The following is a 24,178-nucleotide window of genomic DNA, read 5'->3' as shown; positions in this document are numbered from 1 at the left end:
CAACATCAGTCCTTCCAATGAATATTCAGGACTGAATTCCTTTAGGATGGACTGGTTGGACCTCCTTGCAGTTCAAAAGACTCTCAAGAGTCTTCTCCAACACCACAGTTCAAAAGCATCAATTCTTCAGTGCTCAGCTTTCTTTATAGTCCAATGCTCACATCCATACATGACTACTGGAAAAACCATAGCTTTGACTAGACAGACCTTTGTTGGAAAAGAAATGTCTCTGCTTTTTAATATGCTGTCTAGGTTGGTCATAACTTTTCTTCCAAGGAGCAAGCATCTTTTAATTTCATGGCTGCAGTCATTCATACATCTGCAGTGATTTTGGAGCCCAAAAAAATAGTCTGTCATTGTTTCCACGGTTTCCCCATCTATTTGTAATGAAGTGATGGGACCAGATGCCATGATCTTTGTTTTCTGAATGTTGAATTTTAAGGCACCATTTTCACTCTCCCTTTTCACTTTCATCAAGAGGCTCTTTCTTTAGTTCTTCTTCACTTTCTGCCATAAGGGTGGTGTCATCTACATATCTGCGGTAATTGATATTTCTCCTACAAACTTGATTCCAGCTTGTGCTTCACCCAGTTCAGCATTTCTCATGGTGTATTCTGCATATAAGATAAATAAGCAGGGTGACAATATACAGCCTTGACATACTCCTTTTCCTATTTGGAACCAGTCTGTTGCTCCATGTCCAGTTCTAACTGTTGCTTCCTGACCTGCATATAGGTTTCTCAAGAGGCAGGTAAGGTGGTCTGGTATTCCCATCTCTTGAAGACTTTTCCACAGTTTATTGTGATCCACACAGTCAAAGGCTTTGGCATAGTCAATAAAGCAGAAGTAGATATTTTTCTGGAACTCTCTTGCTTTTTCCATGATCCAGCAGATGCTGGCAATTTGATCTCTGGTTGTCTGCCTTTTCTAAAACCAGCCTGAACATCTGGAAGTTCATGGTTCACGTGTTGCTGAAGCCTGGCTTGGAGAATTTTGAGCATGATTTTACTAGCATGTGAGATGAGTGCAATTGTGCGGTAGTTTGAGCATTCTTTGGCATTGCCTTTCTTTGGGATTGGAAGGAAAACTGACCTTTTCCAGTTCGGTGGCCACTGCTGAGTTTTCCAGATTTGCTGGCCTATTGAATGCAGCTCTTTCACAGCATTGTCTTTCAGGATTTGAAACAGCTCAACTGGAATTCCATCACCTCCACTAGCTTTGTAATGATGCTTTCTAAGGCCCACTTGACTTCACATTCCAGGATGTCTGGCTCTAGGTGAGTGATCACATCATCATGATTATCTTGGTCATGAAGATCTTTTTTGTACAGTTCTTCTGTGTATTCTTGCCACTTCTTCTTAATATCTTCTGCTTCTGTTAGGTCCATACCATCTCTGGCCTTTATCGAGCCCATCTTTGCATGAAATGTTCCCTTGGTATCTCTAATTTTCTTGAAGATATCTCTAGTCTTTCCCATTCTGTTGTTTTCCTCTATTTCTTTGCACTGATCACTGAGGAAGGCTTTCTTATCTCTTCCTGCTATTCTTTGGAATTCTGCATTCAGATGGTTATATCTTTTGTGTTTTCCTTTGTGTTTCACTCTGTTCTTTTCACAGCTATTTGTAAGGCCTCCCCAGACAGCCATTTTGCTTTTTTGCATTTCTTTTCCATGGGGATGGTCTTGATCCCTTTCTCCTGTACAATGTCACGAACCTCCGTCCATAGTTCATCAGGCACTCTATCAGATCTAGTCCCTTAAATCTATTTCTCACTTCCACTATAAAATCATAAGGGATTTGATTTAGGTCATACCTGAATGGTCTAGTGGTTTTCCCCACTTTCTTCAATTTAAGTCTGAATTTGGCCATAAGGTGTTCATGCGGTAGTTTGAGCATTCTTTTGCATTGCTTTATTTTGGGATGGAATGAAAACTGATCTTTTCTAGTTCTGCGGCCACTCCTGAGTTTTCCAAATTTGCTAGCATATTGAGTGCAGCACTTTCACAGCATCATCTTTCATGGTTTGAAATAGCTCAACTGAGATTCCATCACTTCCAACTAGCTTTGTTCATAGTGATGCTTCCTAAGGCCCACTTGACTTCACATTCCAGGATGTCTGGCTCTAGGTGAGTGATCACACCATCATGAGGGTCATGAAGGTCTTTTTGTATAGTTCTTCTGTATATTCTGCAAGTGTCTTATATATAAAATTATTATTCCTATGTTCCTTTGTGTTATATATCATGGACTCTTAAATAAAGATTTTCCTAGACCACACTTTCCATCAAAAAAGAATGATTTAAGAACTCCAGGATTTTTATCTTTTCAATCTACATTACATTTTCCAAACTAAGCATAGATCACTTACTCAAATTTTCATTTGTTGAAATGCATTCTACATACTCTAAACTAATCACATAAATGATGAAATCATAAGATCACTAAATCCTTACCCCAAATTCATACCAGTCTTAGAAACAAACATATGGCTATACTTTGAAGCAGAAATCTAGAATCCTAATGTAGGGTTTAGCATAATGTCAGATCTCTTTGGACACAAAAACAAGGAACACGTGACAAGAGTTATCAAACAAGTCTGTTCCTGTGAAAACCATAGAACTAGTCATTTTACCATCCTTAAAGCTTTTGTACTTTAGTATGGGGCATGTAGTTGAAGACTTTATAGATCATACAGACAAATGGGACATTTCAATAAAAAATTTATAGTTAAAACTTATTGAGGCTTTATGCATATTCATAATTTAACCCTCACACACCCCTGCCAGGAAGACTCCTGGCATCAGTATATACAATAATTAATTATATATAACATTAATTAATTTTATATAACATGAATAGCTTAATATATATATTATATATATAATATAACCACACTGTATAAATAAAGAAGTTAATTCTGAAGAATCAACAAGCCAAGTAACTTGGTTATAGAAAAACAATAACACAGTAACCAGATCTCCTAATGATATATCAGGGGCTTGTTATACTACCTCGTATATTCACAAGCACAAAAGGTCTCACTAATAATAAAAGCAAATGAATTATTGACATATGGTAGAATTTCCAGGGATAATATTAGTCTGCTGCTGCTAAGTCACTTCAGTCGTGTCTGACTCTGTGCGACCCCATAGACAGCAGCCCACCAGGCTCCCCCATCCCTGGGATTCTCCAGGCAAGAACAGTGGAGTGGGTTGCCATTTCCTTCTCCAATGCGTGAAAGTGAAGTCGCTCAGTCGTGTCTGACTCTTAGCGACCCCATGGACTGCAGACTACCAGGCTCCTCAGCCCATGGGATTTTCCAGGCAAGAGTACTGGAGTGGGGTGCCTAATATTAGTCTAGTGGGAGGCAATTTATGTGTGTTGAAAGGTGGAGGGTGGCATGGTTAGAAAAAGCTAAAAGTACAAGAGCAAGGGAATCTTTTCCCCACTAGTAACGTGGAGCTGCATTTCTAAGTGCCACTGGCCATGAGGACCCACATCCAACTATATGGGACACGCCTCATCTGCTAGTCTAAACACGTGCATTTGAGACCTTGATGGCTTCAAACTTTAATAAAGCAACTTCTGTATTACAGCCTTGCTAAATGGTCTCAAAAGTAATTTATATCCCATTGTATCCGGAAGAATCTTATGTAGTGACAAAATTATTGTCATTGGCTGATAAACATTTATCCAAATAAATTTTAAAGTCAAATCAATTCACAAGAGCATAAGAAATGAAAAAACTCTATTTTTAATGGAATGCCATTTTTACTGAGATCATTTCAATAACTTAGCACTGCTGGCCACTAAAACTACTACTATAAATTCTCTTGGCACCAAAATATAAAGAAGCCTGATGCATTTATATTCTAAAATGGCTCATTTTTAACTCAACCACAAATGTCTTTAAATTTTTTTAATGCTTTCTGAATCAAAGCATTAAAAAAATTATAGACATGATCTGGGCAGCTCTGAAGAAGGAAAAATATAAAGGTATCCCCATATTATTTTAAACCCTTTTGATCCAGAAAGCATCCAACTGGTAGAAAATGTTTCACAGCAGTCATAGGCCAATTTTCATACTAAGTTATAACTCGCTGAGAAATTCTTCTTTCGTGGGCCACTTTCAGACCCTTAATGTTGTGCTAGCACCAGGTCTCTGCAGTACTCACATTTATGAGTGTACTCACATCTATTCTTAGCTGATTAAATCTGAAAGTATCAACCAGCCCTTGTATGAGAACATTAAGCCTTGTTTACAATGAATATCAGTATGTGCATCCTCCTTTCTTAACTAATTGCAGAATCTTCCTAATGTGTATAGAGAAATAATCCAATAATTATTGCACAGTAAAAAAAAAAAAACCTGAGGTGCCAGAATACTCAGTAAATCAGGGGAGTCATTCAAACATACTCCATTAGCAAAACTCATTCCATTTCTTTTATATTTCCTTTCCGTGAAATATACAAGTCTAAATTGGTGTCTGGAATTCCAGAATCCTGCCCCAAAACTCCCATCAGTGTCCCTTGTAGTTCACCAACAGCTCACCTCATCGGTGTCTCTTTATAAGTCCTATGAGTTGTGTACAGCGCTGTACAATCCTAGGAGTGCCAGTGACACTGTAAAAGTCATGGTTGTCAATATTTAAATCACGTCTTATAAACTGGCAATATCAGTAAGATATATGGGTTTTTTTCATGAAGTCAGTGTAGTATGACAATTTTTCAACAGAGAATAACAGTGTTTTAATGAGCATAGTTTTCTAATTCACAATAAAATACCAGTTTATCAGCAATCTTGTCACTAACCATCTTAATTCAGATAAATCAATTAAATTAACCTCTTGATAATGTGTATAACAAGGAATAGGAATATTTTTCCTTTTGGGAGGCAATAAAAACCCTTTTTTACTGTAAAGAGGGTAAAGACTTAACCAAGGCCCTTGTATCTCCCAGAGAAGTGACTTAAATCACTTTTTTCCTAACTTTTTAAAAAAAAATAGATTCATTGTTATATCAGTTTTTTCACTGCTCATTTACAGACCAAGGAAGAGGGTCACAGAGATTTCATCTCCTCAAAGACTGCTTTTTTTTTTAATTGGAGTATAGTTGATTTACACTGTTGTATTACTTTCTGTTGAATGGTAAAGTGAATGAGTTATACCTATATCTACTCTTTTTTAAGGTTCTTTTCCCATATAGATCCTTATAGAGTATTGAGTAGAGTTCCTTGCGCTATATAGTAGGTCCTTATAAGTTATCTGTTTTCTATATAGTAGTGTATATATTTCAGTCCCAATCTCCCAATTTATTTCCCCCCTTCTTCCTCCCTGGTAATTAAAGATTGTTTCCTACATCTGTAACTTTATTTCTGTTTTGTAAATCAGTTCATTTATACCATTTTTTATATTCCACATATAAGCAATATCATACAACATTTGTCCTTCTCTGTCTGACTTATTTCACTCAGTATGCTTTTTAATATAGGAAAATATAGGCAAAAACATATAAATAAGAAGAAGAAAAACTACAAAGTCCCTTAATTCCATCTGTACCCAGAGAAGAGGGAGAGAGAGGAGAAAGAGAAAGAACAGGAAGAGGGAAGAGTGGGAAAATATCATTGGGAGGAGACAAGGCAGAAAAGGAAAAGAGAGGTACAAAGAAAGAAATCAAAGGATATAAGTACATAGGGAAAAAAGAGAGGCATATAGAAGACAGACAGCAGGAATGATAATAGGTGAAAAGATCGAAGAAAAGATATTTTAAATTCTCAGATGAGTACTAGTTTAAGAGTAAATTGAATTAATTCTGCTTTATTTTTCCTTGCTTTATGGAAAAATTTACTTTGTCATTGCTAACTAGGCATGAACCATTTATCACAGCTCTTCAACTATTCAATATCCCTACACTTTACAAGATTCATTTTTAACAACTCATCAGGGGTATAGTTGTCTTCTTGGTCAAGGTGATTTGACTGCAAATAATCAAGCCAAGCCAAAAAAGACAAGAGAAAACTACTTTCCCTGAGAGAACTGGCAGCTTTTGATATTACATGGACAGTTGTGGACAGATATGATGAAAGGTTGACACTCTATTCTGTGGAAAAGTATATTCACCATGCTTAGCTGTGGCAAAATGAATCCACTTGAGTTATTTGATTTTAATCAATATTTAAACTATATGAATGAGCTATCAAAGTACATCTTGGTCAAATACCTAAAAGCAATGTTTTAATCAGTGTGTGAGTTCTTAGAGTTTCTGGAGGCACTAGGTTGAATATATATTCTTTAAAAATCACGCTTATTTCACAGATCATTAGGTTGGCCTCTACACTCCTCCTCGTACCAGATACACACACACACACACACACACACACACACACACACACAGTATTGTCTGGTGACAGTTTATCTCATTTTCCACAGTGCTCCTATATACCCAAGTGTGAAAAAAACTTTGAAGAATCCCTGTCCCTGGTGAATGTTGTCATGGAAAACTTCAGGAAGTACCAACACTTCTCCTGCTACTCTGACCCGGAAGGAAACCAGAAGAGTGTCATCCTAACCAAACTCTACAGTTCCAACGTGCTGTTCCATTCACTCTTTTGGCCAACCTGCATGATGGCTGGGGGCGTGGCAATTGTTGCCATGGTGAAACTCACACAGTATCTTTCCCTGCTCTGTGAAAGGATCCAGCGGATCAACAGATAAAATCAAAGTGGATGAGATCATTTTCTTTAAAGTTCAAATACTGTTTTCTTTCATTCTTCACCAAAGAACCTTAAGTTTGTAATGTGTAGTCTGTTATGAGTTCTTTAATATATTCGTATACATAGAGCAATAATGCAAAAGCTGTTCTATATGCAAACATGATGTCTTTATTATTCAGGAAAAGAAATAACTGTTTTTGTTGGTTGGGTTTTTTCTTAATCTTGGTTCAATGCTGGAACTAGTACTTCCTTCTCTCCTTCTGCCAAAATCGGGCTCAGTTATTTATTTGCCAAGCTTCATGGAGGAATATAGGCAATATCAATGTGACGATCTGTGCTCAGAGTTGTCAGATCTCTTGATATTTCTGCAATATTTTTTGTCATTCATTGTTTACTAAAGCTGCAGCCAAAAATATTTTTTCTTTCCTTACTCTAAACTGAGCCCTGTAGCAAGCGAAGGGACCAGATTTCCTAACTAAAGGATGTTGTGCGTTTTCCTTGTATTTCTACCATATCACTGTAAAGAAGAGGGGAATCCCAGCAGCTATTTTTTCCTTTTATTACTTTATACTCATAACTTTAGATTTTTTAAATGATTTCCAAAAAATAAGCTGTTTTCATTAACCAATTCTATAATCTCTTCCTGTGATTTAATAGAAAATGAACAGAGCCCTTTTCCATGTAAGACCCTGCTACTGTGTGAGAAGCTAACATTTACCAGGAGTTTCATTACCTGTGAACTGACAATGTTGCATACAATCCAGGAAAGACTATGTTACTAAGATATTTGTGTGAAAATCTACTCCATTTCAATGGAACTGTGAGAATTAAGATCTTACACGCTGGTCAAGACTGGTGGACTGGTTTCAATGGATAAATCTATCATGGCAAATTGACATGTTAGAATATTGCTTTTGAGAATTTGTGTTTAAATTAATGAGTATGTAGTCCCTCTTTCTGACAAGTATACCCCACTGGGATTTTAAAATTATAGCAGAGAACATTTGTCTCATCTAGATGCTTTACTTTTCCATTTATGATTCTCTTGTTTTGCTGTTAAGTTTTATACACAATCTTTTCCCTAACACACACTTGGACTGAATAACAGATTTAAGGGAAGCTTTTGTTCACACTGCATTCACACTGTGTTTGGAGTGGGGAGGGGGAAGGAAAATGAGGAACTGGTTTTCGACAAAAACATTCCATCTTTTATTTAACATCAATATCAGAAGAAGAACAAACATCTATCTTTCTCATCTATATTTAAGTACCTTTTTATATATAAGTACCTTTTATAATCAAGGTTTTCTAGATATCGCAGAATTTTACAAATCATATGTGTGGAATGAATAGTGAAACAAACCTGATGAAATAGAAAGGATTCTGTGATACTGTAATTCTTAGTTTGATTTTCAAAAACAAATCCATAGGGTATAATCAGGACTTCAAATGTGTAACTAAAACTTTAAAAAAAAAATCCATTACATTGGAAAGATTTCACTACCTCTTGCATTCTATGTTGATAAGCCCAAGGTAGTCCAAAAACCTATGATTCACTATTTTTAAAGTTATTTTGGCTTCCCGGATGACTCAGCAGTAAATAATCTACTTGCAATGCAGAAGACCTGGGTTCAAACCCTGGGTTCAGAAGATCCCCTGGAGAAAGAATGGCAACCCACTCCAGTATTCTTGCCTGGGAAATCCCATGGTCAGAGAAGCCTGGTGGGCTACATGTGATCCATGGGATCACAAAGAGTCAGACACGACTGAGTGATTGAGCAAAGAGATTATAAAGAACTTTCCCTTTTTAACTCTCAAACACATACACATGATATTATAAATACTTGGAAATTTGATGGAAAACTCAATTCTGAGTTCATCTTAAAAACTTAATTCTGAAGATAATAGAGAAATCTTTGTGACTACAGGGCTAAAATTTTGTAACCTTTAATGTACCTTGGGCTCCCTTCAAGTGATCCAAGAGTGAAACACATGGAAGTAAAATTATTGGGTGAGTTAATTTTTCTTTCCCTCTGGGTTTTTTATTTAAAATTCCCAACTGATGTATCAGATAAGACTGTAGAAATCTCAAAATAATGACACCCAGAAGAAGTTAACTAGTGCCTTCTTGAATTCCAATAAAGAAACAACCTCTTGGAGTAACTTAAATATATACAAAACTAAATACTCATTATTAAATGAGAAAGAACTGAGGCTAATAATATTTTAAATGCTTTGCATGTGTTAAATAACTTAATCTTTATAACAATCCAATTAAGGGAGCACTATTATTATCCCATCCTACAGATGAGAATGTTGAAGCACAGAGATGTTTTAAGTAACTTCCCCAACAGATACTAGGATGAGAAGTGAGAAAATACCAAGCTTGTGGCTTCTGCATTGTGGCAATCATTCCCGTGGCTTTGGGAACACTCACAAGGTTTAGAAGGGAAGCAGGACTGAGCAGACAATTTTTAAGCTGAACCTGTTCTATCCTTTCACATTTGCAGCAACTATAAGGAATACTACAAAGTAACCATTGACTTCTCTCTTAAGAATTAATTTATAATCTACTGGAAGAGTCAAGATAATAGATACAAAAAAAAACACAAACAAACAAACCAGAAAACAGTTCTTTAATCCGCATCAGTGTGGATTATATTAATATCTACAGAGGGTTGGTATGAAGCTTAACCAAGGAAGATATAAATTAAATGCTTACCACTGTATATAATATATAATAGATGCCTACCAAATGGCCATTATTACTATTAATAGTAAAATGAAGAAGTGATTTAACAATATAACCTTTAGTAGTATATGGTCTCTTGAAGTTGTTGTTGTTGTTCAGTCGCTAAGTTGTATCCAACTCTTTGCAACCCCATGAACTGCAGCCCACCAGGCTTCCCTGTCCTTCACTATCTCCCTGAGTTTGCTCAAACTCATGTCCATTGAGTCAGTGATACGATTCAACCATCTCACCCTCTATCGTCCCCTTCTCCTCTTGCCCTCAGTCTTTCCCAGCAGCAGAGTCTTTTCCAATGAGTCGGCTCTTCGCATCAGATGACCAAAGTATTGGAGCTTCAGCTTCAGCACCAGTCCTTCCAATGAATATTCAGGGTTGATTTCCTTTAGGATTGACTGGTGTTAGACTCGCTTAAAATGTCTTTATGCCCAAAACTCACAATAATGCATAATCCTTAGCAGGGATTCTAATTCTTAGCAGGGATCCTCTGGCAATAGGGACAGTTACTACTTGAATCCTATCAGAAATGAGATAGGTTACCAGATAATAAGACAATGCTAAATGTTCTTCTGATAACTTTTTGAAATCTGCCTCCCTGTATCTACTCACTAAATCCACCCGAAACCAGATCAACACTGCTATAACTAACTTATTCTACTAGCATTATTTTATTTAAAAATGGAGGGAGGGTAGAAAAGAGCAACTTCCATTTGCTTAGAATATAAGATCATGGAAAATAATTCAGCGAGAATTGTGACACAAATAAAAATTTATAAATGTAGCATAAATGACATCAATTTTAAAAGGTTAATAATATAATCATTAGAACCTAAGCAATCACAAATGACTTAACTTGATAAGCTAGTTAAACCCTTTAATGTCCATGTGAATATTATTCTTACAGTGCCTCTCAAGTATGATTAGGCCTTCTGAAAATTAGCACTATCTGAAATTTTACATTATGTCCTTATTCAACTGTGTGACAACCAAACTAAGTTATCTAAGTAACCAGATTACTTAGGAGAATAGATATTTTCCTAACAAAATATTGCTACAATTGCACCATGGGTTCATCTTGGCTAGGCTGTCATTCTCCAGTGCAATGCCAAGGAATTGAAAGGAAATGTCAATCTCTGCATTTTTGATAATGACTTTATGAGCAAGTGTTTCATTTAGGTAGGAAAAGAAGTTGTTCTCTCAAACAATACAATCATTTAATTAGGGCTTCCAGACCTATTCTTTAGCCAAGCTCTAAAACAAATTTAATCCCCAAACTCTTGCAAGTTGTAATATGACATGTTTCCAACATAGTATGAGATCAGACTGTAGAGGAAGTTTCAAGGTCCTTTGCACAATCCCACCAGCTATTAGCACAATTAGTAGTACCAGAAATTTTTGTAGGTAGAAGTTACAGTGTCTCTTCATAAAAATCCCTCCCTCACACTACCTCTGTCTCTCACTATTTGGCTCCCTCTCTTTCTCTCTGCCCACGTCCCCCATTCTCTTAGCCCTATTTCTTCTCTTGTTAAATCTCTGTACACAGCAAAGATGACCCCATGCAATTACATGTTCACAAAATCCCTTGTTATAATCAAAAAAGGAGAACCATGCTCAAATTTTACTTCACAAGTTTTCTTTTTTTTTTTTTCCCAGGTCTTTTTTTTTAATTTTTTTTTAAATTTTAAAATCTTTAATTCTTACATGTGTTCCCAAACATGAACCCCCCCTCCCACCTCCCTCCCCATAACATCTCAGTGGGTCATCCCCATGCACCAACCCCAAGCATGCTGTATCCTGCGTCAGACATGGACTGGCGATTCAATTCTTACATGATAGTATACATGATAGATCTTCCAGTTTTCTCATAAATTGTTTTTAATTCTAATTTTCACTCAATGAGAGATACGAGAATATTTTGGCTTCTGAGAGGTTCTCTTAGGGGCAACTGATATCATCCTAAGAGGAAAAAATTAACAGGAAAAAGAAACTAGTTTAAAAGAAAGGATATGGAGAAAGGATATTTGGAATTAGAAAATCTAATGTAAGCAACTATCACTATTCATCAGTTACTAAAGAATTTCTCTGTGTTTCTCTTAAGGGCCTTATGCTTCGGGGCTGATGAATACCCATTTAGACTAGCACAGATTCTGTTGCCCCATTTATCGCTTGTTTTGGAATAAATTCATTCAAGGAGCATATGAAGAGACACAGAGACAGGTTCTCCCTACCCCTTGGGTTTCTCACACATCATAACATTTAAGCAAACAGTTCCTTTTCAGACCATGCAGTGAGAGAGCTGGTCACAGAGACATCAACGGGAAGCTTCACTCACCATCTGCAATACTATGGTGAATTCAACATCTAGACATTCACCTAATACCCTCAGCTTAGGTCTGCCCCAATTCATCTACCTCCTCCATTAGAGTGTCATCAAAGCTCAGCTGTTTTATTTGCTGTGCTAAAAACCCAGCCATTTGTGAGGCAGCTGCAAGCCCTGACACTTAGCTCCTTCCCATGGTGAGCAAACAAACAGACTGTCCTGCTGCCATCCTTGCGCATGACAGAGGCATCATTACAAAGCAATTAACAGTGTCTGTCTCCAACCAAAAGCACTCAGCTGCTGTGGCCAACATCTAACAATGCTGAGAAGAAAGCCACGTTCAGATTAGGGGCTCAGACTTACATGTAAAATATACTCTTTCCTTTCCAACAGTTGTGACAGACACAGAATTTGGTGCAATTGCTACAGTTAGGTCCATTTCTAGAAAGTCATAATCAGCTGGGAAATTTCAACCTCCTAGAAAAAGAGAGCACCCTAAATACAGCTTGGGCAACTGTTGATGGAAATCTCAGGAGCCAGGTCCAGCTCAGCCAGTCAAGGCCGCTCAGAGCAAACCGGTTTTGTGTTGTGTGCATGTGCAGTCACTTCAGTCAGGTCCGACTCTTTGCAACCCGATGGACTGTAGCCCACCAGGCTCCTTTGTCCATGGGATTTCCCAGGTAGGAATACTGGAGTGTGTTGCCATGCCCTTCTCCAAGGAATCTTCCCAATCCAGGGGTTAAATCCACATCTCGCACATCTCTTGCCCTGGCAGGTGAGTTCTTTACCATTAGCACTACCTGGGAAGCCACCTGGGTTTTGGGTTAACACCAACAAAAAAAAAGCCTTCCAATTCTCAATTTCTTTGAAAATGTCATGATATGTGACTGAATAAATAACACTTTGAATACTAACAACCCTCAAGTTATCCTGGCAAACATCCAAAACTATTTAGAAGATTCTACGTGGTATTTGTGAGAAGTCCCATGTCCAAATCATCCAACAGTGGAAATCAGCAACTCTCTCCGCTTTTAAAAATGAAGTATTTTAATAGTTGAGTAGCCTCAGAAACTGCCAGCATTTACCACCAAACTCAATTAAAAAAAAAAAAAACCATGGAGATTGGAACAAAGGGGACCTTTGAAAGATCAGGCAGAGCCGGCAATTTACTTTACCTCTGATATCAGTGTAGTTTGTGATCCCTGAAGAGCAGCCACCAGGCAAACTACAACCTACCTTCACATGAGCATTCCTTCCATTTCCACTTCCATTTTGTGGAAAGTAAGAAATTAAACCCAGACCAGCCCTGACACTAACATGCATCAAGGCCTGCTAAAAGGAAGGGGTTTTCATTCAACAATAGCATATAGACCAGCGTGATGTTCTGCCTTTACTTAGGAAAATTTACATCCCAAGACATAGGGATGTTACAGACAGCTTGCTGTTGTAAATGACTGGGATCATGGAGTGAAATGACCTTTTAAGCCTGTTTCCCACTGTCATCCCCATACCTCTTATGCTTCAGCCATCTAATCAGTGTTCATCCCTAAGTTTCCAAATTCTTTCACACCTCTGGGCTTTTGCATTCACTGTCTCCTCTGTCTGAGACTCCCCTCTCTGATCTCTCTTCTTTCTATCCATCTGGCTAACTAATAATCACTCTTCAAGATTTATCTCAAACTTCGTCTGTACCAGGTGATTCAAGCCCAGGGTAGGTGCTTATCTTCAATGCTTCAATAACATCCCACTGCACCCCTCTATAAAAGCAATTATCATACCACATGATAGTCGTAGTTTATTTTTCTATTACCCCTAAAAGATTCTTGAAGACATGGATTTATTTTACTCTTCTTCATTTTATTTTGAGTTTATATTCTCAGCCTCTAGTCTAATATAATTCCTGGCATATAGGAGGGCACAATAAATGTCACTTAAATGAATAAACAATTAATTGAATTATTATTGAATAATAAAAAGTAGGCAAATTAAGCAAATTTCTCTGTATTGTGACCTGAAAATCTTCCCATCAAAAAAAAAAAAAAACCCTGAAGAGCCACTACTAGAAATCAGTATGTTTAACTGCAGATTCTTGTGACCTGGCAATAAAATTGCAGATGGCCCTGAACAATGCTGTCTTTCTCAAAAATTCCTCATCACACCAAAGTACCCTAGAATCATCCATCACCCCAGAAACCTAAGAGCAGGGCTATGGAAGAACATAAAAGGTAAGTTCTGATAAGAGATAATTAGTTTTAAATTTACAGAATGGAATAATACCCAAGAGGGAGAGGGTCTAAATAAATGATTAGCACTCAGGCTTTGAGAACATTCAGACCTGAGTCTGATTCCTGGTTCTATGAGATTTGGGGAAATGTACTTATCTTACTCGTGCATCAGTTTCTTCATCTGGAAAATAGCAATAGTAACATAAGATAGTAGCGTAATCAAATCATAAGATTAAATGAGATATATATAAAATGCTTATCAAAATGTCTAGCACATAATAAACATTCATAAAATGACAGCAATTGTTTTATGATGATTACTAATAAAAGATACAGACTATTATCATTTTTATGACCGGGCACTGGAAATTTTGAGACAAAGGATCAAAATATGGATGCAAGTTAAGTAATGAAGATTAAGACAAGCTTCATCTCTCTTACAATTCTCCCAGGACTACAATTTTTCCTCACCACTCCCAAGTGAAACCTCATAACTAAGGTCAGTTCCTGGGAGATTGAAAGCTTTCCTGTCAACAGAGGAATGTGGATGGGGAGTCAGAGATTGATTTGAGATGTTATATCACATGCTCCTCATCTTCTTTGGAGGATAAATCTCCGTCGAAGATTCCTGTTCACTCTCCCTAAGTGGTAAGAAAAGGAATTCAGTCCTCATAGTGAACCTCATCTAGGTAGTGTGTGAAATTCCGGAAAATGTCATTGAAATACGGGCATAAGTGGCTGAGCAAACAAGCATGAGTTTAAGGGCTCCAGAGAACAACCCATAAAGAAAACGAGGGGTTCAGGGAAAGATACAGAGGAGGAGGTGACTTTGAATGTATACACTTAAACTAGAGGCACTAGTAACGAGACCATATTCAAGGAGCTGAATCCCAGTTCCTGTCTCTTCCTAGAAAAGAATGGAGAACTTGGCTCTAATTAACCACACACTTATCCAAGTATATTGATATTTTTGCACAAAAGATTACCAGGCACTTACTTTAACTTTAGTCTAAAGACAAAAACATGAAACATCAACTCAGAACATGAAAATATTGTTTATTCCTTACTTTCTGTCTCCAATTTCCAGCAAACTGGAAAGAATGAGAAGAAAATGACATAATATGTGGCTAATAGCATCACACTGGAAACATTTTTATCCCTCCCCCCAACTCCACAAAAAAAGAAAACGATGTTTATAAGTAGAATACTTTCTGCCCTCATAAGAAATAATTTATGGATATCCCTGATGATCCAGCAATTGAAACTCCATGTTTCCACTGCAGGGGGTATAGGTTTGATCCCTGGTCCAGGAACTAAGATTCCTTATGCATCAGGGCCAAAAAGTAAATAAATCAATTAAATTATTTTCAGATTGTATATTCAGGAGGTCTGGTGTGTCAGGCAAGAACCGTAGTGCTTAAGATGTCTATATACAGATACACATTTCACCCTTCTGAAAGAAATAGCTTATTCACGTATTACCAGTTAGGGCTCATCTGCTTCCTAATAAGTCATTATCATGTAGTAACTCTAATCTAGACTATTTATTTATTGGTCACTGGGCATGTGGGATCTTAGTTCCTGCCCAGGGATCAAACCCATGCCCCCTGCAGTAGAAGCGTAGAGTCTTAACCACTGAACCACCAGAGAAGTCACCTGTTTTAGGCATTTTAAAGGGAGAAAATCAAGAAGGTAGAGGACAGAAGTTCCAGAAACTGTTTCTTTTTACAAATAAGTCATCAACTGATTCTATCACAATTAAACCAGAATAGCAAACTCTGATATTCAAAGAAAAGGTGATGGTTTCTCTGCCTAAAATAAAACCACTAATATACTCAGACATCAGCAAAACTGACCGAAAATTAGTTAAAATAGCAAAAAACTGAAAAGAAAAACACAACACAGGGTGTCCTGCTATTGTCTGGAATCATTCTTCCCCCATCCCTTATCATATGTTTTAAAAGCTGGGAAAGCAAATTGCCAACCACAGCAGACCATGACAAGCCCCCTTATGCTCTCTCTCCATGAGCTGCTCCTTCAGTCTGTTCAGCTAAGTTCTGGCTGCAGCAGCCCCAGGGATTTTACAAGGGCTTGACTCATTTATCCGTGTGTCACATTGTCAGGGTTTTCCCCCAGACAGGTAAAATATACTACAAATCATGTAATAAAATATGCCACAATCTGCCACATTTGCAACATTTCCAAACAGTGTCATCTCCCTCACAAATAAGAGAGGGAAGTATGTTTTTTCAAATCTAGCCAAGGATGGTTGTGTTCTCTGGGACTTCCCCGGTGGTCCAGTGGTTAAGACTCCATGCTTGTACTGCAGGGGGTGTGGGCTCAATCCCTGGTCAGGAAACTAAGATCCTACATACTGTGCAACATGGCCAAAAGAAAAAAGGAATGGTTGTGCTCTCTGTATTCAAAGGCTGTTCTGTGGCAGGATCCTTTCCTGGCATGACTTACAGTACTATTTGGGGCGCACTCTCCCCAGAGCATAAAAGCTGGAAGAGAAACCTCAGGAAGATTTGCTGTGGGCATTGAAGATGTCCAGTGAATAAATGTGAATTATGACTGCCTAAAACTTAACTTTACAGAGGTTGGATGCTTAGCACATGGTCAAAACTAATGAAAAAGGAGACAACCATCATGACAGGTGGCGCAGGAATGAACGGACCAAGAAAAATGACCATGCAGTAGTTGAGCCTAAGAATTCACCTGCAAAGCAAGCGCTGCTTTGACAAATGGGATTTGATGTCATCTATGCCTGTGTCCAATCACTATGTTAAATATTTGTCCAATTATCAGTAAAGCAGTACAAAATACAGAAAAGAACATTATACATCATGATTTGACATGTCAGACTTCCACATTGTAACTGAGATATTTATAACAGGAAGAAGATACGATGCCCTCTTTTTAAAAAGCCATTTGTGGAAAGGTCCTGTATCACTTGATGGAGACATACAGATACGTTTGGGAGGGACAGTGTGGTGTGATAAGTGAAGCGCTGGACGTGGAGCCAAAGGACTTGTTCCTTGCCTCAGTTCTTCCCCTTTCCAGCTAAGAGACAAGCCACCTAGCCTCTCTCTGTGTCTTGATTTGCTTCCTTACAAGGTGTTAATGAAAAAAAAAAAAAAAACCTTTCCTCTTCACCTCAGATGGTTATTATGAAGATCGAAGGAGATAATGAGTGTGAAAACATTTCATATACTTGACACAGCCTTTTTTCCCCCTTTTCCCAAGGAATTCCACCCATGCAGATGGCTTTACAATCTTCAAACATGAATTAATATTTCAACATTTGCATTCTTAGTTGTGGGCTCTTTCCTAACTGTCGAAGCTCTGTCTTTATTTGGCTCTGGATATCTCCACCTGGGGAGTCTTCAAGCATTTACAATTCAGTATGTCCAGTGGAAATGACCCTCTTTCTAAACCCCCCAAAACACTCCTGCTCAGTGTGCCCCAGTCCTCCCTGCCATTCACGCTATGCCTCTTGGTCTTTTTGGCACATGACCTCACCACAAGGTTACCATGTTGTGCTGACCCTATGTGCTAAGCATTTGTCAGGTCAGCCCCTTCTTTTCTGTCCACACTGACACTCTCCTGGTAGTTGCAGCCTCAGAATCAGGCTTCCTACCACCAGTCTCTCCACTGCCCCCACCTTACCTTCCTTACACCAGAAGGAACTTTTACAAGAGGGTATCTGATTATATCCCAGCCTGAGTAGAACCGTGTGATGACTTCCCGCCACCTTTGTGATAAAGGTCAAATACCATAACTTGACCTCCAAGTGGCTCATGAATTCATCCCAGGTTGCATTTCCAGCCACATCTTCCCCTACCCACATCCCATTCCCCTGGCCATCCTGTTCTACCATATTGAGCTATTTCTTCAAACCCACCAAACTCCTCTCAAGCCTCTGTGCCTTTTTCCTTGCTCTCTGCCTAGCCTTCCTCCTAGTGTCAGCAGAGGGATTGGTAAGAGCATGGACTCTGGAAACTGAATGCCTGAATTCATACCCTATCTCTGCCCTGGGCATGATACTTGTCTTACTTGGGGTTCAGCCAGAAGCAGACTCAGAGACAAAGAGCCAGCAATTTATTTGGAGGTTCAGAAAATACCAGTAGGGGAGTGAGGAAGTGAGAAAAGGAAAACAGATCTCCTTAATAAAGGGAATGCTATCAAACCAGCTACCTCGGTGCAGGGTTTATATCTTATCCTACAGGGACACTCTGAGAAATAGTGAAGAACTCTTACCAGTCCCATCACCTAATAAATTCCCTCAACTTTCCCCTCTGTACCTTCTCGTTGCCCAGGAGCTTTGCCGGTGTTAGTCTCTGCATGGTTAGGCTGATGTGAGACAGAAGCAGAGATTAGAGCGGCGCGACAAATCAAGAGCTGCCAGCAGCCACTAGAAACAAGAAGAGGCACACACACACACACAAAAAAAAAACAGATTCTCCCCAAGTCTCCAGAGGAGTACAACCCTGCCAACACTTGGATTTCATTCCAGTGATACTGATTTTGAATTTCTGGCCTCTAGAATTGTGAGGGAATACATTTTTGTTGTTTGGAGCCATCAAGCTTTTGGTGATTTGTTATAGTGGCCAAGGACTCTAACACACATACACATATTCACACAGCACTTGTATTTGTTGTTTTTCAGTTGCTAAGCTGTGTCTGACTCTTTGCAACCTCATGGACTACCCCACACCAGGCTTCCCTCTCCTTTGCTGTCTCCCAGAGTGTGCTCAGATTCGTGTCCATTGAGTCAGTGATGCTATCTATCCGTCTTATCCTCTGCTGCCCCCTCTCCTTTTGCCTTCCATCTTTCCCAGCATCAGAGTCTTTTCCAATGAGTCAGCTCTTCACATCAGGTATATAAAAAAAGAAATTATTTTAGGGTTAGAGAATTGGCCATGGGCTCACAGAAACAGTGGGATCTTTGAATTCAGGCCAACTTGAGCTCTAATTCATGCTCATCACTAGCTACATGACTTCAGAAAAATCACTTAAATGCTGAGTCTCAGTTTTCTCATCTATGAAATGGGGTAATAATTCCTACTGTGGTAGGCAAAGCAATGGCTCCCAAGATGTCTATTTCTTAAACCTGTAACCTGTGAGTATGCTATAGTACATGCAATGGGGACTTTGCAAATGAGATTAAGTAAAGGATTATGAAATGGAAAGATGTTCCTAGATTTTCCTGGTGGGCCCAGGGTAATCACAAGTTTCCTTAAAAGAGAGAGGCAGAAGAGTCAGAGTCAGAGAATTATGACAATGGAAATAGGTCAGAGAGACTGAGATTTGAAGTTGCTGTGTTAAAAGTTGCCGGCTTTAAAACTGGAGGGACAGGCCTCCAGACAAGGAATGCCAGCAGTCTTTGGAAGTAGGAAAAGGCAGGGAAGTGGGGTTCTGCCCTGGAGTGTCCAGAAGAAATTAAGCTCTGGCGATGCCTTGATTTTTAGCCTGGTGAAACCCTGTTCAGACTTCTGACCGCCAAAGCTGTAAGCTATCCATTTTGTTTTAAACTGCAAATGTGTGTGTGGTATTTGTTACAGGAGATATGGGGAAATAATGTGCCTCTCTATCAGAGTTATAAGGATTAAAAATGTTCTTTTAATTATGGTAATATTATTTTTAAAAATAATTTTGGGAAGTAACTTATCTATACATAAACTGTCTCTGTAAACCAAAAAATACTTCTATTCAACTGTTTAGATTTTCAAAAAGTCAAAAGCACAGAGTTCATTTTTGTGTATTCAATTCTCCATATGTAGAGTAGATATCCTTTCCATGTGTCCCCAGAGGGTTAGATGTACCAAAAAAATATTTTCTTTAATTTCCTGGCTTCCTGACCTTGAAGTCCATATTAAAGGAAGACCTTTGGCCAAGAAAATTGAATGACCTCTGTGCATATTTTAGTTTTTATCAAAAGGAGACAGACCCAGAGCTTCTTTTTTTTTCTGAAGGTTTGCCAAGTTTTGTTTGAATGTAAAAATTATCTTCATTTTGTTCAAGAAGCCATTATCTCTCAAGTTTCACGCAAATAAATGTATATTCTAGAAGATGCAGTAAAATATCCATCTGATTTCCACCTACACTTAACCTTCTGTTCCCTAGTCTCTTTGGCCATCAGTATATTTCTAACATTCTGTGGCTTATTTCGCTCCTGTACCCGATGTATCAGTCATCAACTGAGCTCTGATTTCCCTCCAGAACCCCTCTTCTCTAGACCCTCTGCCACACTTTATTGCCAGTCCAAACTCTGGATAAATTCCCCCACCTTCTCTCTCTGTTCCTTCTCTTTGCCCAGGAGCTTTGCCAGTGTCATTCTCTGCAGGTTCAGGCCCTTCAGGATGGCTGTCCTCTTGTTCTCTCTTCATCCCCTGCTTGACCAGCCCCTGCTTCACTCACATGACTACCCAATCCTCTTAGGTATAAACAGGGGTGTCACTCCAGGCCCTTCAGAGTAAGACTCCCCCATCCAATAAACTGCTGACATCTCTGTCATGTCTCTAGGCTCTTTTTTTAATCTCCAGACTGGGCAACTACAAGGCTTGCAGGACTGAGCGGTGCAACCCAACAGTCTCCTAACTGAAAGGTCAGGGCAAGGTCAGGCGTGTTGAGGCACGCCTGGGCATGCCCGGGCATGTCGAGACATGTCCCGGCGGAGCGCTGCAGACACGCCCCGGAGGCAGGCCAACAACCAAGCCGTCCAATCAGGGGCCGACACAAAGCCCACGCCGTCCAATCAGGAACCGACATGGAGCCCTTGGACACCAATCACCGCTGAGCCCGCGTTTTCTTCCTTATATGGGAGCCCGGCCGGGCTATAAAACCCTTCCCCACCCCTCATACCTCGCAGACTCCCTTTGCTTCGCAGACCCCCCTCGCTTCCTTGCTTACCCGCCCCCGGGAGTTCTGCCTGAGAGCAACCGCCCAATAAAAGGCCCTGATCAACGGTCCATAGAGGTGGCTCCTTCTTCCCTCCGCGTTTCTTACATTAACTGGCCTTTTGGATGCTTGGTCCTCAGCCTGGTCTGTGGGGCTCAGCTGTTTATCTTGTCTTGTGCTCATCTTCCATAGCATGTGCCATGGCAACTGCTCCAAGTCTATTTCCCTCTACTAAGCAGTTAACACTCAACACTTCATTCTCTCAGAAGACAAATTCACCTCTGAGCCTTATTCTGCTTATACAGATTACAGTAATCTAGTTGCTAGATTTTTCATGCCTGAAAAGGCATGCTTGATCAAGGGCCTTTTCCTTTCACAATTTTGTCTTCACTCTCCTCTAACATCTCCATTAGTCATCCTTTATTCCAGCACCAATATTTTTATTTTCAGTTACTGTTTTATTTGGCAAATAAATATTCTCAAGTGTTTCCTATTCTTCAATCACCTTTCCCTTCCTTCTCAAAAATATCCAAATTTACTATTTTTTTCCAGAGTTCAAGTGAACAACCGGTTCTTTTTACAGGGATGCAAGGAGATCCAACCAGTCCATCCTAAAGGAAACCAGTCCTGAATATTCATTGGAAGGACTGATGCTGAAGCTGAAACTCTAATACTTTGGCCACCTGATGGGAAAAACTGACTCACAGGAAAAGACCCTGATGCTAGGAAATATTGAAGGTGGGAGAAGAAGGGGATGACAGGGATGAGATGGTTGGATGGCATCACTGACTCAATGGACATGAGTTTGAGTAAGCTCTGGGAGTTGGTGATGGATAGGGAAGCCTGGTGTGCTACAGTCCATGGGGTCGCAAAGAATCTGACATGACCGAGCAACTCAACTGAACTGAAATAAATCATGTAGCACTACAAAAATGCATCATCTGAGAGATTTAAAGTGGTCCCCCATACTGTAGGAGGGTATTAAATAAAACAACTTTCAATAATTAAGAATGAATTCGTTCAGTCAAGTTACAGTATCATCCTTCAGCTTAAGGTGCTCTGGTATTAACTAGTGTGGCGGCAAACATGATCCTGAAAAGGAATCCTGCCGCCATTCATCTTGCCTCTTCAATACAATGAGAATGAACACAGAAGAGAGTTCCATTTAACAACAGCTCTCACCTCAAGTCCTATCCACCGCCAAGGCCAGTGACATTCTCCCTTGAGGAGGGATGTTGGGATTTGATAAGATTCTGTCTCAACTGGGACAAAAAGTGAGTAATATTGAAAACATTCTAATATCAGGTTATTAACAATGAAACTACCTGAAGAATCTCAGTTGTTTAGTTTCTCAGTCATGTCTGACTCTTTGCAACCCCATAGACTATAGCCCGCCAGGCTCCTCTGTCCATGGAATTTCTCAAGCAAGAATACTGGAGTGGGTTGCCATTTCCTCCTCCAAAAACTTACTGTCTACTTTTAACACTTAATATTTGTGAATGCTTCTTGTGAGCATAGCAGTACTCTGCTAAGGATTAATATGCATTTTCACATTTATTCATTCTGAGGTTGGTACTGCTTTTAGTTCATCTGTACAAACAGGAAAACTGTCTTGGAAAGTTTAGTTCATCAGAAACACAAAACTAGTAAACAGGGAATGTGGATTTGAACAAGAACAAGCTAACTGAAAATGCCTGTGCTGAACCACGCAGAGCCTCTTCCTCTGACTGCCCTTCCTCTTTTCAGCCCACTTCGGCAGCATGTGAGAAGTCTAGAGTATGACCTATGCACAACAAATATGTAAAACATAAAAGAAACAAATGTTCAAACAGCCAGCACCAAGGATAATGCACCTACTCAAACTAATTAGCCCTTGTTACTGACAAAATTACTTGTACAATGTAAATTTCTGTCTGGTTCTTCTCCAAGTTTATATTTATGTTGAATGTGGCAGATATTTTCTTTGCTCTCACGTTAAGCAAGCCTAGTTAAAACTGTTTTCCTGCCTCATGTCTCAGATAACACCAAATGGACTGACCTCAGCAAATTGTTGCTTTTGTTCGGTCACTAAGTCGTGTCTGATTCTTTGCAGTCCTATGGACTGCAGCACGCCAGGCTCCTCTGTCTTCCACCATCTCCTGGAGTTTGCTCAAATTCATGTCCATTGAGTCAATGATGTTATCTAATCATCTCACCCTCTGCCTCCCCCTCTCCTTTTGCCATCAATCTTTCCCAGCCATCAGGGCCTTTTCCAACGAGTCGGCTGTTTGCATCGAGTGGCCCAAGTATAGGAGCTTCAGCTTCAGCATCAGTCCTTCCAATGAATAGTCAGGGTTGATTTCCTTTAGGATTGACTGGTTTGATCTCCATGCAGTTCAAGGAACTCTCAAGTCTTTTCCAGCACCACAATTAGAAAGCACCGATTCTTCAGCACTCAGCTTTCTATACGGTCTAACTCTCACATCCATATATGACTACTGGAAAACCATAGCTTCGACTGGCAAAGCATCTTTGTTGGCAAAGTGATGTCTCTGTTTAGATTTGTCATAGCTTTTCTTCCAAGGAGCAACCATCTTTTAATTTCACGGCTGCAGTCACTGTCCACAGTGATTTTAGAGCCCAAGAAAAGAAAATCCGTCACTGTTTCTACTTTTTCTCCTCCTATTTGTCATGAAGTGACGGGACTGAATGCCACGATCTTAGTTTTTTGAACGTTGAGTTTCAAGTCAGCATTTTCACTCTGCTCTTTCACACTCATCAAGAGGCTCTTCAGTTTCTCTTCACTTTCTGCTATTAGAGTGGTATCATCTGCATATCTGAGGTTGTTGATATTTCTCCCGGCTGTCTTGATTCCAGCTTGTGATTCATCCAGCCCAGCATTTCACATGATGTACTCTGCATATAAGTTAAATAAGCAAGGTGACAATATACAGCCTTGACATACTCCTCTCCCAATTTTATATTAAGCCAAACTGTAATAATCCAGGAGATTGTGAAGGACAGGGAAGCCTGGCATGCTGCAGTCCATGGGGTTGTAGAGTAGGACATGGCTTAGCAACTGAACAACAACAAAACTGTAATAAAGTGAGGTCTATTAAGTTGGTGAGTAGTTTTATCTGCTCGTTTTTTATTAAAGGACTTACATTTTCCTGCTCTGGTTCAGGAGAAAAGAAACATACCCTCCTGAGCCATGGACAGAAACACAATCCTCAGCACATTATCCAACAATATTCTCAAAATTATCAGGGCTTTTGTTCCCAAGAGCCTCCTTCAGCT

At 39.3% G+C, this 24,178-nt stretch overlaps 1 protein-coding gene across 1 annotated transcript in view; it reads left to right on the top strand.

Annotated features, from left to right (window-relative positions):
* The window catches only part of KCNMB2 (potassium calcium-activated channel subfamily M regulatory beta subunit 2), a 36,504-nt gene extending 29,792 nt beyond the window's left edge, over nt 1-6,712 (top strand). The window contains exon 4 of the mRNA XM_068983681.1: nt 6,428-6,712. Coding sequence (XP_068839782.1) covers nt 6,428-6,712 — 285 coding nt within the window. The remainder of the gene's footprint in view (nt 1-6,427) is intronic.
* Nucleotides 6,713-24,178: the final 17,466 nt, after the last annotated feature.

This window comes from Capricornis sumatraensis, chromosome 1 (genome assembly GCF_032405125.1).
Source record: "Capricornis sumatraensis isolate serow.1 chromosome 1, serow.2, whole genome shotgun sequence".
In the NCBI taxonomy this organism is placed as follows: domain Eukaryota; kingdom Metazoa; phylum Chordata; class Mammalia; order Artiodactyla; family Bovidae; genus Capricornis; species Capricornis sumatraensis.
Note: the sequence above shows the minus strand (reverse complement) of the source record. Positions and strands in the feature narration are given on the sequence as shown.